The sequence below is a fragment of the Sus scrofa genome, chromosome 7, assembly GCF_054392235.1.
Source record: "Sus scrofa isolate SSC_HxYL_T2T_F1_AM1 chromosome 7, Sscrofa_HxYL_maternal_Yorkshire_Landrace_v2.0, whole genome shotgun sequence".
In the NCBI taxonomy this organism is placed as follows: Eukaryota; Metazoa; Chordata; class Mammalia; order Artiodactyla; family Suidae; genus Sus; species Sus scrofa.
In genome coordinates, this window is record NC_139389.1 from 68,612,699 (window position 1) to 68,628,561 (window position 15,863).

The window sequence follows — 15,863 nt, forward strand, 5'->3', positions numbered from 1 at the left end:
CCCTTGGCTCCCAATCTGTTTGGGAAGCAGCCCCAGGCGGCCGAGGGAGCAGCTACCTGGGAGCCCTGTGATTCTGAGTCAGAGATTTGGAGGTGGTTTAAAAATAGAGCCCCAGTGGCCAGACGCGGGTGGGAGGAAGACAGCAGTTTATCAGCTGTAAGGGGAGACCCTAGGGTCAGGGAGGAGCAGTGGGGGGGGGGCGTTTATTGCCCCCCAGAGGCAGCGCTGTCTTGCGTGAGGGGGCGGGGAGGCTGAAAGGTCAGGCTCCGGCGCCCCGCCCCCTCGGGTGGGCGGAGCGTGGCGAGGGGGCAGGGCCGCTGCGCTGTCTCTGCGAAGAAGCCTAAAGGAGAGCCAGGGCGGGGAGGGGCTGGCCCTCGCTTCCCAGCAGCTGTTACTGGTGGTGCGGGTGGGAAGGCAAGGAAGGTGGCCCACGTGTGCGTTGTGGGCGGGCGCGTGGTCTCCTTTCTATTACACCTGCCCTTCAAAAGGCCTCCGCCTCTCTCCTCATCCTTAACATCCTCCAGAAAATCTGCTCCTCCTGCCCTCCTTTGGGAGGCACCTCTGTCTACACTGGCCGCCTAAGAGTTCCCAGGGGACTGTGTGTCTCTCCCCTGGTACGCATTAGAGGACTCTTCACAGCATGGGACACTGGTCAGTAGTTAATGGTGGATTTATTTTTCTGATTAAAAGGTAATATTTGCCCGTTATGGGGGATTTAGAAAATCAAGAAAAGAGTAATGGAGAAAACAAAAATCACCCCTAATCCTACTAGGAAATAACGTGTTCACATTTCATTCAGTGCATTTTTTATTTTTAATTTTGGCCGTCTCCCCTCCCTAGCCTCTCCACCCCCACCCCACCCCCAACCGTCTTTAATCCACCCATTCATTTAACAGTAAGACAGCTTATCTGAGGCCCCCTGCACCCTTCCCTCTCTGGGCCCAGCTATGTATTAACATCTCGGGCAAGGGGATTCATTTCTGCACTTGGGGAGCACGCAGAAGGTTTGGGGAGATGGGACTTGTCCTGGGTCTGCAACGTGGAGGCAACAGAGGGGGGAGTCTAGGGGAGAAGTGGAGCTGCTTCCCTCCCCTGCCCAGGGGAACTCTGTGCCAGGACTATTTGGGGAGAAGAGAGACTCCTCAAAGTCCTCACCAAAGAGCGTGCCTGTAACGGAGGGGGTGCGCCTATACTGAGAGGAGGCTTGGTGTGTTCTGCCACTGCCGGCCTGTGCTGGTCAGGCTGGAAACACAGTCATGGCCTTGACTGATGTCTCTTTAGCTGCAGTGTCCCATGCCAACCCAGGGCATCTAACCAGGTTTCCCTGTCATCCCGCTGTGGCAGAACCCCACCCCCCTCTCTCCTGGTCCCGTGTTCATTCACACTTCCAACTCCTCCCCTGTGACGTTTCCACCGCCATCTGCACCAGGTGCAGGCCATTTGCTAGTGGATGTTGCTGGGAATCTTTGAGTCCTGGGAGTTTGGAGGGAATACGTTCCTTCCCCATCCTCGGAGGCCTGTGAAAGCCCCGTGGGAAGGTGTCTCTGAGGGCTGAGCATTCTGTGTAGTTTCTGCTGGGCCTCTTGCCACTCAGCCTTTGGCTCCCAAGGGATTCATTCAATCATTTATTCACTCATCCACCCATTCCCCGCTCCCCACCCATTCACATGGTTTTTGGACATACCTCGTAAAAAGGCATGGTGCCCAGTTCAGAGAGTCAACTGACCACAAGAGAGACAGACAGGCAGCTCCATCAGAGTGTGCACTGTGCTAGGGCAGCATGAACGAGGGCCATCTAACCAGATTTCCTAGGAGACAGAGAAGGCTTCCCAGGAGTGACGGCTCCTCTGAGCCAAAGGAGCTGGGGTGGGGAGCAGAGCTTCAGGCAGATGCTGTGTGTAAGCCCAGAGCACAGAGAAAGGGTGGCAGGTCTGGGGCACTGAAAGCTGCCGAGTGTCTGGAGCAGAGCGCCTAGTGCAGCAGAGGCATGAGGAGAATTGGGGCAAAAGAGGAGGCTGAGTCCAGATCAGGAGGTGCCCTGGAAGGAGAGTGAGGAACTCGGATTTTAGTTGGGAGCTTGGAAGGACTTGGGGCTTGGCAAAGCGTGGTGAGGATGCGGACTCTACCCTGGAGCCTGAGGCCTGTGAGGTCCTGGGAGAGGCAGGAGCCCAGTTAGGAAGGTGCTGAAGTAGGCCAGGTGCTGGGTGGATGAGCTGTGCTGAATCCCACACGATTGACTATTGGAAGGTCAATGAGATAGGAGAGTCGAGGTTGATTCCCAGGTTTGCAGGTTAAGCATTCAAATGGCTGGTGGTGTCTTGTGCTGGGAGCACAAGAGTTTGTGGGGGAAGCTGCCAAGTGATATGTGGCTATGTGGAGAAGGAGGTTCCCGTGGGACATCCAGGTGTTGACCTGTAGTCAGCAAGTGACCACATGGCTGTGGGGGAGGGGCGGAGAGAGGTCTGGTTTGGAAGCCAGAAGAATAAAGATGCCCTGGGAGTTGGTGAGGAGGAAAGGGAGGATGAGGGCCCAAAGGAACAAAAACATTTAAAGGTTACGCAGGGGAAGAGGAGCTCCTGCATCGGGAGGGAAAGGAGAGGCAGGACAGAGAAGAGCCAGCACAGCGGGGTGTCTTGGCAGAAATGGTGCACAGTGTCACGTGATGCCGAGGGTCAAGACAGAAACAGACTGGGAGGTGTCCCTGGGATTTTGAAGCAGGGCGTGTGCCTCGATGATGTTGCTGGGTGGTTGAGAGCAGTGCTGGGGATGGACGTGGATGGACACTGGTGAGGGCAGTGGAGGGGATGGACGTGGAAGTGAGAGAGTGGAGACAGTGACACATCTTTCGGGAGGCTTAGTTCTAGGGGAGATGAGATACGACAGTGGGGGTTCAGGAGAGATTTTATTTTCTTCATTGCAGAGAGCTTAAAAGCTGATGGGAAAGGCTGAGTAGAGAGGGAGCTTGAAGACACCGGCGAGAGAGGGGGTGCCCTGCAGGTTCTGGCTCCTGGGGAGGGAAAAGGGATGGTGTCAGGACAGCAGGTGGAGGGGTCACCAATTCCCTTGTGACTGGGGGAGGGGAGGGGGTGAGGGAGAGACAAGCAAGTAGGAGTCTGGTGGCAGGAAGAGGACGGGGACTTTCTGGTGGCGTTTGTTTTCTCTGTGAAGGACAGGTGGTGTTATCTGCTAGGAGTGAGGGTGGAAGTAGTGGAAAGAGGAGATAATTTGGAAAAGCTTCTGTGGGAAGTGGTGGAAAGGTTATTAGGGTCTCCTGGAAGGTTGGGCTAGCAGAAGTGAGGGCCCAGCTGAGCATGGAAGCCCTGATGAGGTACAAGGGGCTAAGGCACTTGGTGTTTATTGCTAGAACTGGGCTGAGGTTGTGGGATTTTCTGCATAGCCACCCGCCCGAATAAATATGAAAAGAGCTGATGATGGCCCTGGGCCAGGGCTGTGAGCTGGGGAAGTGGTGCCAGAAAGATGGGGCAAGAGGGACTGATGAGCAGGACCATTATGTTGGGGTCGGGGGGAGGATGGGAAGAGGCAGGAGGGATGTCATGGGAGAATGAGAGGGTCAGCTGACTGCAGGCTCCTGGGACCCTAAAGAATAGGCTTAGCATGACTGGGTAAGTAAATTAAAAAATAGATATGCCATTACATATATATATATATGTATATATATATGTATATATATATATATATATATATATATATTTATTTATTTATTTTAAGCTGGGAGGAAAGGAGATTAGGGTGGGAGAGAGCATTGCTCATCCAAGTTTGGAGGTGGACCAGCTGGAAGTAGTGAGCCAGTCCAGGGGCTGCTGTTGGAATGGACTGGAGTGAAGACATTAGAGGCAGGACCTCAAGCCACTGGGATGCTGGGTGTCATTGGGTTGATGGGAGGGAGTAGAAGGCACCCAGCGTGAGGGCAGGATTCAGGGTGGAATGGAAGGTTGTGAGCCAGCATCACCAGGGGCCTGGAGGGTGGCAGACGGATGCTGGAAAGATGGCCAGCAAATGACAGGATGCTCCAAGGATCTTGTGGATGTTCCCGCAGAAGAGGCGTCAATGTGGAGAGGGGGATGTTCATGCCACCCTGGCCCTGAAGCCTGTGGGCTTTGGGACAGTGATGTCCTTAGGACACACCTAAGGTTCACTGATGGGAAGAAGCAGATGGGTTAGGGAGGGAAGATGTTAGGAGGAAGGTGCTGTGGAAGAGAGCGCAGGAGCCAGGGCTGGGAGGGAGAAGGCGAGTAGGAGGAGGTACAGAGTTTGGGAGAGAGAAAATACTACCAACCAGGTTTATATTTCTAGAGCATGCTGAGAAGTGGGGCTCTTGAGTCAGACTGTTTGGGTTTGAATTCCTGACACACCGGGTCCAGCCGATTTCCCCGCTTCTTGTGCCTCAGTCTCAACTGTGAAGTGGGCATAATCATAGTACCTACTTCATAGGATTTTCATGAGGATTCAGTGAGATAGGACCGTCTATATAAGGGACTCAGATAACACCTGCCTCCCGCTGTGCAGATGGCTCCCACACAATAAGTACCCACCAGGTGTGGATGGCTGCCCTCTGTTTTCTCATCACATCATCTTCCTGCTCAGTTCGGGCCGTTATCTATGCTGGGCCTAGAATGGAGGGGAAGCCCCCAGCCCCCATCCCTTCCTCAGATGCAGACTCCTAGCTTCTTTGTTGGGGGCCAGAAGGAGCATGGGGTGGTACCTGACAAAAGAGGCAGGAGGTGATGACTGTGAACACAGACACCCAGCGCGGTTAGACCAAGTTCGTGGAGGAGGAGGCGGTTGACCTGGGTTTTGGATGAGGGAAGGGATTTCACAAGATAGGGGTGGTCTCAGGAGGAGGAACCAGGAAGAGGATGGCGATGCGGCCCGTGGTTGGGTGTTCAGTTGGCTCCTGGGAAGAAAGCAGGAGGGAGAAGAGGGAAGAGGGGTCAGGGATTTGCCAGACCAAGGAACTTGAACTTTCTTCTGTAGTCACTGGGGAGGGGGGGTGTCTACCAAAGGAGGGGGGATGTTTCACGCATGGGGTTACAGAATCATAGCATTGTGTCCGGGTAACCCAGAGATCATGTGATTTGGAGGGAGAGAGAGAGGAGGCTGGCAACCAGGCGGGTGACAGGGCAAGGGTCCACTGGGTGGGGAGTAGTGAGGAGCTCATCTAGGACAGAGTATTTGGGGACCAATTCAGAAGCTGTCATTGAAGAGGCCACATGAGACCTGGTCACTGCGTGGGGGGTGGGCCTCTGGGGGCGGGTGGGAGGAAAGAGAAGGCAGCTGAGGATGGCTGTGCAGTTTCGAGCCCAGGCAGTTGAAGTGCTGACTGTGCCATTCAGCTTTGAGGAGTAAGATGCTGAGCTCAGCCTTGGACTTGCTGGGTGGAGGAGCCAGCAGGCCCTCCAGGTGGCAGGTGGGAATGCAGTCTGGTGCTAGGAGCAGTGTCTGGAGTGGGAGCCATCTGCGCAGAGGGAGGAGGGTATGAGATGGGACCGTGGCTGTGCTGCTCCTCCAGGAGAAAGCATGGGAAGCCCCCTGGCCGCCAGCACCGCAGGGGCACAGGCCTGCGTGGGACCAGGCTCCTGCCCTCAGGGAATCCACAGTGTTCTGGGAGATCAGAGCCGGGGCTCAGGCTGGGCTGAGAGTCTGGGAGGTCCAGAAGAGGCAGCGCTTCAGGTGAATCTCGAAGGATGGAAAAATCTTAATGGGCAAAACCAGACGTTCCCTTTCCTCCAGCTGACTGGATTCCCAGTGGATATCATTTGTGTCAAAATGTCTGCAATTGGGTGTGCAAGAAAATATGCCCACCTGAAAATGGATGTGTATACAATGGCAAAATTTAACGGGTACATAGACGAGAGTATGTGCACAAAGGGTGTGTGTGTGTGTGTGTGTGTGTATGCGTGCGTGCATGCAGGTGTGTTCATGTGAGAGAGAGCGTGCATGAGCATCTGTTCTCAGAGGCGAGCATGGGCATGTGTGGACAAGAGGAAACTGAAGGAGATCAACCCTGTTTCAGGACTTCCACTTCCCCTGCCTCTGTTTTATCACCATTCATATCCTCTGCAGCCTCCAGGGTAGGAGGTCCAAAGGCCTCTGAGATCAGGGTCAGGAGCCTCCTCTCTTCTCTTCCCTCACCTCCCTTGAGGCCATAACCTTCCTCTCAGACCATGAAATGTTCTAGGTATCAGTGTAATGGCCTTTGGGCTTCCTTCTGTGCATGAGACAGCTGCCACAGGCTGCTCCCCCTTTCTGAGCAGCCATCACCTGCCTGGATGGACCTGGTGGTCCAGGTAGGAAGTAAGGTCTGAATTGAGGGAGAACAGGCCAGGGGTCCTGGGGAAGGGTCTCCAGAGCCCAGGTGATGCCTTGCTGGTGAGGACTTCCTCTCAGCTTAAAGATCCCTGGATGGGGAGGGTCATCTGGCTTTGGGGAGACCCAGGCCTCTAATTCAGGCTTGTGCCAACTCCAGCATGTCTGAGTCTGGCTATCATTGCTTCCCTTCTAGGGCCTGACACCAGCCACCACCGATGCATAGCCTAGATTGTGGGATTTATTCATGAAAGTTTCTAGAGGCAGTGGGAGGGGGGACTAGGGGAGAATTGGACATCCACTTTTGTGGTTTTCCCTTCTGCGGGATGGGTACAACTGTGCCCTATTGACTGCTGATGAGTGGGTTGCTTTTAATACTTGAAAGGTGTGCTAGGAGTTCCCTGGTGGCTTGGCGGGTTAGGGATCCAGCATTGTCACTCCTGTGGCTCCGGATACTACTGTAGTGCAAGTTCAATTCCTGGCCTGAGAACTTCCACATGCCCTGGGAATGGCCATAAATAAATAAATATATTTATTTTTTAAAAAAAGGTGTTCTAGTTTCCCCACCCAGGAAGTATCTTAGAGGGCCCAGCATCCGGAGGATAAATCCCCTTGAAATATCTTTACAAACTTCTCTTCTCTTGTCTCTAGGGCATGGATGCACCTGCTGTGGTAGGCTACCTCTGTAGCAAAGGTCCCAGAAAGGCTTGTCTGTCCCCCAGCATCCCACTGAGGTGCTGAAAATCCCAAGAGGTCAGACTCTGGAGTTCCACAGACCTCTCTGAATTTTGGATCTTCTCCTTACAAGCTGTGTGGTCTTGGGCAGTTACTTCTCTCTGAGCCTCAGTGTCATCACCTGTAAAATACAGATTATAGCAGCCACTTTAGTGCTGGTATAGGAGTAAATGAAGAAATGCATTGAAAGTGCAAAGTTCGTGTTTGATACTTGAAGTGTTTGGGGGTCTTTTTGAGTAGAGCCTTTTGAATCACCAAGGAGTCCCCAGTGAAAATGTGCAGGGCCATTGAGGAATCACATGAGATGCTTCTAATCACTAGGACTGGGGGAGAAGGGGCCAGAGAGCTAAAGAAGCAGTGGGAAGACTCTTGCCAACTTCCCCTGGCTGGGCCAGGGTGGCAGGGCTGGCAGACATGCTGGGAGCTGTCCGTGGTGCTGATCGTTTTTTTTTTTCTTTTTTTTTTTTTTGCTCTTGCCCAGCCCAGCTTTCACTCTGCAACTGTCTGGCAGCGTAAGGACTCATAGTGTACAAAGCCAAGGTCAGCTCCCAAAGCCCAACTCCTATTACCTCCTCCAGAAGCACTTTCTGACCTCACCCTTCTAGCTACCAGGAGCCCACCCTTTCAGATGCCTGGGCTGCTGCCTGGAATGGTTTCTTACGTCATTGCCAAAACTTGTCTTCTGTCTAAACCTTGTCCTCTGATTGGACCAGGAGCTCCCTGAAGTCAGGGTGTCTCTGCTGAAATAGATAAATTCTTCTGCCCAATTTTCCAGGGAATATTGTGGCCCCTGACTTCTACCAGTGGCTTTTCTGGAACCATTATAATTTCCCCTTCACCCACTTGCAGTAGGTGCTTTGCTTTGGCTCTTCATCAGAAGATTTCATCTACCTCCCTCACCGCTTTCTTGTGAATTTATTAACTTGAATTACTTATTTACTCATTTAAAAAATACAGGCTATAACATTCAAATAGTTTAAAACTGAATTTCAAAAAAACAATATATAAAACGCACACACACAAAATACAGGCTAGGTGTAGATCAGAGCATTTTACAAATATCAATTCATTTCGTTCTTTTAACAGTCCTGCTAGTTAGATAATGTTAACCTCATTGAGCAGAGAAGGAAACTGACCATGGAGAGATTAAGTGACTTGGCTAGTAAATGACAGACCAGGAATCAAATTCAGGTTGGCTGGACCCGAGAGCCCGTGTCGCTTTCTTCCCACCACGTTATGCGGCACTTGTGCATCTCTTGGAGGCTCCAGGACAGGAGTGTGTGGGAAGGAGTGCTCCAGTATTCCAGCCCCAGCCCAGATCAGGCACCAGAAATATTCCTTAGCATCTGGAAACACGATTGACGCAATTAGTCAGAATGCAAGGAAATGGGTGTTTTTGCCTCATGTAATTTGGTTTTATGAAGACCACTAAATGCAAACATTCTCCTGTTAATTACTGTCTCAAATTTGGTCTGTAATTGAGGGAACTAGAGCTGGGAGAGTGTAGAAACCTGCTGGAATGGCAGGCCTGCCCGAGTCAGCATTTCCAGCCGCCTTGCACCCGCTCTGTTAATTTTAGAAGCTCTTCCAGTCTGGGAGTATTATTAGCTTTATGTACAGAGGGCCACCAGGTCCTCAGTGGCCTCTCTTTGTCACAATTTTTTGCTTTGTTTTGTTTTTCCTGAGAGATTAAAGGAAAAGGAGTGATGACCATGTATACATAGGGGTGTTTGCACACTGTGTGGGTGAATGGGGATACCTGTGTGTGGCATCTAATGCGTGTCTGCAGCTGTCTTTGAATGGTGTGCATGAGGTTGAGTGGAGAGTGTACACAGCTTGAGAGCAGCATAGAATCTGAAACCACTCTCCTGGGCCCCACAAGTCATTAGTAGGGTGTGCTGTGTTCTGTGTCATGGGCGTGAAGGCTGGGGTGGGTTCTCCCACATGGCCTAGGGGAATTGGGGCTAGAGAGGAGGTGGTGGGTTGTGAATGAAAAGCCTCAGCCAATGAGGCTCTGACTCGAAGTCTTGTCTTGAGGCCTTGAAGAACTTGGCTTTCAAAGGAGCTGCTGAAAACTGCCATCCTGAAAGCCACACTTCCCTGAGCCGTGTGACGTGGGACCACTGTCTCACCCACCTCCAGTGAAACAGAATGCTCTCTCCTTGACTCATAGTACCATTTTGAGTTGGACAAAGAAAGCAATTTGCTATGAAGGCACTTTTTTTAAATCTTGGAACCATTCAGGCAGGGGCACTTTGGTTTTGCAGTGGGACCCTCTGAAAACTCAAGGAAGTTTATCTTTTTATCTCCCACTCCTTCCCTCCTGGTCTCCCTGCAGTAAAGAATTAAAGATGGCTGAAAGGTTATTTCTCTTGAGAAAAGACATGCTTATTTCTGCCCAGCAGAATACCTCCATCTGTCATTGTGTCACTCTCTAAACTACTAGCAGAGGGAAATAGCTCTGCAGTGCAAGTTTTTGGTCTTGGGGCCAGCCCTGCAGTGGGTGGTTTTGGGGGCAAGGTCGCTGGTCATGCCTTCTATACATAGGGTCTGTGCCTGCCTGTGCTGTCTGTACACTTCAGATGGGCTCCATCTGGGCCAAGTGGGAGACCAGTGAGTTGGCTTTTACCTCCTCATATTGCTTGACCTCTCAGAGGTTTCACCCTGAGGGTCCCTCCCCACCTCCCCCAGGAAGCACTTGCAGTTGCTTTGAGGCCTTAGGAGAAATGATGCTGGAAGCCCCCACTGGTACCCCATTGGATTAGGTGGTACCTCACTAGTGCCTGAAATCTCCCCATTAGCCTTGCCTGCCTTTGACGGTATCACTGACCTTCCTCAACTTTGTGTTTGAGGCAAACCTCTGGGGAAGAGTGATAGTAAGACGTCTTCAGACTATAAGGGATAGGCTGAAGGGAGAGCCGGTGTGGGAGAGGGACAGATCAGAATTATGGGACCTGTCATTGTACAGTGGGGAAACTGAGGCCCAGAGTGGGGAGGGCACCTGCCTGATGTCACCAAGTGTCAGCAACAGAGCCGGGGCTCAATCCCATGCTTCCTGGGTACCTGCTGTGTGTCTGGACCTTCCCTGTTCTCTGCTCACTGTCTGTGGCATGTATGCTTACCAGCCTGTCTCAGGCTACAGTTGACCCTCAGGGAGGATGGAGCAACCTGGCCTGAGCCTGGGCAGTGTGGGGTGAACTACTTCCACTGCTTAAATTGCCTCTTACTTCTCTCTCAATGTCATTGTTTGGTTTGCTCTTCAGTCTCTCACTGGGGCATGGGGATTGGAGTAGGAGGCTTGTCATCAGGGAGCTCACAGAGAGGCAGGCAGAGGACATCGCTAAGGATGCCTAAGGAAGAGCCTCTTTCTGTGCCAGTCATCACATCTTGCCATGGTACCCATGTGCCTGTCTTCTGCAGGTTCTCAGAACCACTCAAGTCTTCTCTCTCCTACCTTTGCTCTCTCTGAGCTTTCTTTTAGTCTATAATTCATTCTCTCTCTCCTCCTATGACTGATCCCTGTGTCTCTGGGCAGATTTTACTGGGACCTGACGATGCTGCTTCTGATGGTGGGAAACCTGATCATCATTCCTGTGGGCATCACCTTCTTCAAGGATGAGAACACTACACCCTGGATTGTCTTCAATGTGGTGTCAGACACTTTCTTCCTCATCGACTTGGTCCTCAACTTTCGCACAGGGATTGTGGTGGAGGACAACACAGAGATCATTCTGGACCCACAGCGGATTAAGATGAAGTACCTCAAAAGCTGGTTCGTGGTGGATTTCATCTCCTCCATCCCTGTGGACTACATCTTCCTCATTGTAGAGACACGCATCGACTCGGAGGTCTACAAGACTGCCCGGGCCCTGCGCATCGTCCGTTTCACCAAGATCCTCAGCCTCCTGCGCCTCTTGCGTCTCTCCCGCCTCATTCGATATATTCACCAGTGGGAAGAGGTGAGTGATCAGACCCAAACCTCTTGGGGGAAGAGAAATCTTTCCTTGAAGGGGAGTGAGGGCCCAGCACGTGACCTCAGATAGTTGGATGTGGGCTGTTAGATTTTAGCAGGCACATCTTCTCCAAGAGGACAAATATTAGTAATTTCTTGACCCCTCTTATGTGCTAGATACTACACAAGGTCACTGTATAGGCAATATACTAATTAAATTTCCAACAGCCGTAGAGGATCCTGGAAAGGTATGTGTAAGTACTCATTTTTTACAGGAGGAAACAGAGAAAGTCTCTAAAGGGTTTATATAATGTCACAGAATTATTAATTAGTGAACCTGAACTCCAGAGCCTGCATTGTTAATCATTGCACTGTATTGTAGGGGTTGCAAACTCATAAACCTATGGGGGCCAGGCAGGGGATAGGAATGGGGGAAAAGGGCCATTTGGAGGATAGTAGGGAGTATGGTGGACTGGGGAAAGTGGGAGAATATATCTTCATCTGATTCAAGCAGCCTCTACTCAGCTCTCACCATTGTGGCCAAGTGGGAGTGGGTCTCAGGTTGCTAGATCTACAGATTAATCATGAGAAGCAGAAATCTGGATTTTTTTTGTGCAGACTTTGTTGGCAACTGTCGTAGGTTGGGTTCTTCTGGTACAGACCTTGAGATGAGGATTTGTATGAAAGTGATGTTTTTTGGTGGGGAAGGTGTTTCCGGGAAGATCTGGTAAGGGATTGGGGAAGAGAGACTGGGAAAGGAATAGGAAGGAAGGAACTCAGACAAGGGTGACCCCAAGCAAAGTCCCATGGGGAGCTCAGTGTACCCCACACGTGGGAGTTGTCCCAGTCAGGGCCAAGGAGTTGGACTTTCTGTATCCCCTCACCTGTTGGTCCTCGGCTCAGGACACTTCCAGCCCTCGGTGCAAGCAGGTAAGGTGGTTTCCTGCTGCCCAGCCTCTGACAAAGAGCCAAAGGTTCTGGCTGTAGGCAGTGCAAGTTTGGAGCGTTCCTGGAGTTGTGTGAGCACAAGCTGGAAAGGGATCCTAGGGCACTGGCTATAGAAACTAAATTAAAAATTGTAAAAGAACCAGGTGGCTAACACCATTCTGAACAAACCTGACTCATCTGTGGGCTGAATGCATCCTTCTCTGGGAGAAAGAGAGGCCTACAGGCTGCGGTTTGGGGAAAGAAAAAAAAAAAAGCAGGTGACCATGAGACCACAGCCACTGCCCAGGTACCCCCTTTTGGAAGTAGCAGGCAGGCCAGCCTGGAGGGTACCAGGACTGCGGGAAGTGGGATCTGTGAGACTGTTGGCCTTGGGCTCCAGAGTGGGCTGCGGTCTGGGAAAGCTTCTGCAGAGGTGCATTTCTTGTTGTCGTTCTCTGCTGGTCTCCCATCTCTGGAAGTTCTGCTTCATGGGATGGACGTTCCCATGCTCAGGACATGAGGCCCCCACCCCACCCCACTCCACCCCCAGCATCAGCATGTGCCCTGGGCAACAGCATCAGTTGGCTGGTAGTCGAGGCACTGGCAGATTGAGGTCAGAGGTGTCATGAACACCTGTGCTGCAGAAGTGCCTGCACCAGCCTGGCAGAACCGCTTCATGGAAGAAATTCTCTTTGGCTTGGAAAATTTGCATTATTCCTGCTGACAGGAGGAGCAATGACTTGTCCAAGGTCACGCAGCAGACCTCTGGCAGGGCCAGATCAGATCCCAGTTGGTGCTCTTGGCTCCCAGCAGTGTGGCAGTCCCCACCGGGCATGAGGGGAGGCGTGTGGGCTTTGGAGCCAGGATGACGCATGTGAATTATTAACATCCTGGCTCCACACTGCCTCGCTGTCTGACCTTGGGGCCACCTTGCCCCCAGTGCCTCGGCCTCTGATCTGCAAAGTGGGTATAAGTCATACCTTCTTCGGTGGATTGTTGTGAGGATTAAATGAGATGATGTTTATAAAACCTTCAGCGTGAAGCCAGAGCAGAGAACTGGTGACTAAATGCCCCTCCCCACTGGCTGTCTTCATAACCCCTGCGCTTCTACAAGGGGTGTACTTTCCTCAAATACTTCTCCCCCCGGGGGCACTGGTTCCTCACTCCTAGCCGACAAGGTAAACAGGACAGGATTTATCATCCGTATTTGTCATGTGGGGAAACTGAGGGTGAAGGGCAGCTGCCCCCATCACAGGATCTGGACCTAGGCCTCCTGACTCCCGAGCCTGGCCCTCCCTGCATTCTGAGGTGGCCTGAAAGGAGGCTGATGGGCTCTGTCACTGTTCCCTGGGTTGGGGACGACTCCCTGCTGAGGCTGGGGAGGCAGGCAGGAGGGTGGAGGGGTGGGGTGAGTTCTGTGGGACAGTTTGGGGGCGAGGAACCTGATGGATGGAGATGCAGAGAGAGAGGCTGGCCTGTGGGAGGGGACGGTGTCCATGGGTGCCAGGGTGGGGTGGCTGGGGCCGCTCTGCGTGGCTGCAGAGGAGAGATGGAGGCGTGTTTCCTGGAATGTCCTGATGGGCTGGTCTCTTGGTTTCTGTCCCAAGTAGAAAATCAGAACCGTGTTGGTGCCCTCTGTCCCCGAGCCCCCAACCTTCTGTGTGTCTTGGACTTAACTAGGCTGCTGTTAAAAGCAGAGAAGTAGTCACCCTTTCCCTCCTCTGGCGTTGGTTCACGTCTCCAGGCCCCAGCTCCCCACTTATGCTTGGGTACTTTGGGGAGGATTGGCAGAGTTGCTAGTGTTTGGGCAGGAGCTAAGTGCTGCTTTTACTGTCCCTATACCATACACCCTGGGAGCTGGCCGGGGCTCCAGTCCCCACTGCCCCTCTGGCCTGGCGCCCTCTGGGCCACCTGGAAGTGGCCAGGCAGGCTGTGCCCCTGGCCTTTCCCTGGAGGACAGAGGCCCCAGGCCAGGGCTCTGACCAGGATATCTCTACCCCATCTTGCGGGCAGGAAGGGAGCTCCCGGGAGGCCAGATGGATGACTCCCTGCTCCCTCCACACACACCCTTATCTTACCTACCAGCTGGGAAGGAAATTGCTTTGGGCCGGTGTCTGCTGGGTGCACGGCCTTGCCGAGGGCTCCCCCCAGACCCCCGGGATTGAATTGGGCTTTCCCAGTCGGTCCCAGGAGCCCTGTCTCCAGATCCTTGGTAGCCTGCCCAGCCGTGGGGCTTCTCCCAGCCTCAGCCTGGCCCAGAGGGAGCAGCAGGGAGACCCTCTGAGGCCTCAGGTCTGCAAGAGACCTAGAAGGACAGGTCCTCGTGGAGGTACCCCTACTCTGTCTCCTCCTCCAACTCCAATTCTTGTGAATCCCTTTCCCTCTTTGGGCCTCGGTTTCCTCATCTGTCAGATGCACTCTCATGTTCTCAGAGGCTGGGGCTCAGTCCTCACTCTCACCTCCCTCGGCGGGGATCGTGTTAGCCGGTCATCTTGAGGACATGGTTGTGGCCCTGGGTGGAGGCTGGGGAGTCAGCCTCCCCTGCGGAGGGAAGAGCTTAGCCAAGGCCCACTGCTGAAGCTTCAGATTTGCTGGATTCCCGACCCTCAGCCTGCCACTGCCTCCCCCAGCCTGGCCCGGCCCAGCCTCCCCGTCAGAGAGTTCGTAGCAGTTCTGGGGAGTCAGGGGAGGTGGAGGGTCTTGGCAGGCAGAGGCGACATCTCAGAGGACACCAGCTTCTGCCTCCATCCTGGGCGATCTAGGTCAGTATCCTCCCTCCCAGCCTCTCCCAGCCAAGCCTCTTCCCTCCCTCTGAGGTGTGAGCTTGTTATAGGCATGGAGGCTATTGTTAGAAACCCTGGTTGCCCCCCTTCGGTTGTTCCTCTCCCGGTGCAGCACCCCAGTGACCCATCCCAGGAGCCTCTTGTTTGCCTCGGCAGCACCTTCGGGGGGAGACTGGAGGCAGGAGGCAGGCAGCCCCTGATGGGCCTTGATTTCTCTGCTGCTCTCAGAATCAGGAGTTTGGGATGACACAGAGGTGTGGTTCCCAGAGGCAGGGGCTGGTCCTCTCTATGGGCCCCAGGAAGGGACCTGGCATGCCCCTCAGTTCAGCCACCTCTAGTTTGTACCCAGGATACACACACATCAGCCACCTACTCAGGCCCAGGGTTACTGTCACCAGGGTGGCCTCTTGTTCCTGAGGCCCAGGGAGACGCTTGTTCTTCCTTGAGGAAGAAATGAGTCCCAGGAGGGAACGCCACCAAACCCCAAGAAGAGGCCTGGACACAAACTCCAGTTTCTGGTCTCTCCCCAGGACTGAGAAACCCACTCTTTGTTTTGAGGGCTGGGAACGAGAGGGAAAGGGACCACTGTGCTGAGCACCAGGTGCGTGCCAGCTGTGGAACCCTCTCCTGATCCTCAGTAACAGCCCGGAGGGCTAGCAGTTATTGCCCATCACACAGGTGAGGAGACTGAGGCTGGGGGCAGAGCAGGTACTCGCCCAAGTTCGGACACACCACCCTGTCCTTGCTCTGGAGTCCAGAAACTGCAGAAGGGAAGTGGAGTGTCCCCTGAGTGCCACACTGGGCACAGAGAGCATGCTGCCCAGGCGCTGGAAATGAAGGCACTCAACCCCCACAGTCAGAACCAACATCATAAAAGGGGGTTTTAATGAGGTATAAAGAGCAAGACAAATATTTGCTTGGTGCAGCTGACTTGCGGGTGGCCTGTGGCCCCAGCCCACAGCGGGGACACATGTGTCTTTAGCAACCTCTCCCAGCAACGTCCAGCCTTGCGCTCAGCAACCACACCTGGTGCTGAAGAGTATTGTGGGGGGCGCGAGTGTCCACCATCTGGGGTACCCTCCTAGCCTGCATGGATGTGTCCTCCACCAACTCTTCACGGGAAGCTCAGACTTTGCCAC

The 15,863-nt window shown here is 53.3% G+C and overlaps 1 protein-coding gene across 1 annotated transcript in view; it reads left to right on the top strand.

Annotated features, from left to right (window-relative positions):
* The window catches only part of HCN4 (hyperpolarization activated cyclic nucleotide gated potassium channel 4), a 43,489-nt gene that overhangs the window by 13,010 nt on the left and 14,616 nt on the right, over positions 1-15,863 (top strand). Inside the window, exon 2 of the mRNA XM_003128497.6 lies at positions 10,598-11,021. Coding sequence (XP_003128545.3) covers positions 10,598-11,021 — 424 coding nt within the window. The remainder of the gene's footprint in view (positions 1-10,597; positions 11,022-15,863) is intronic.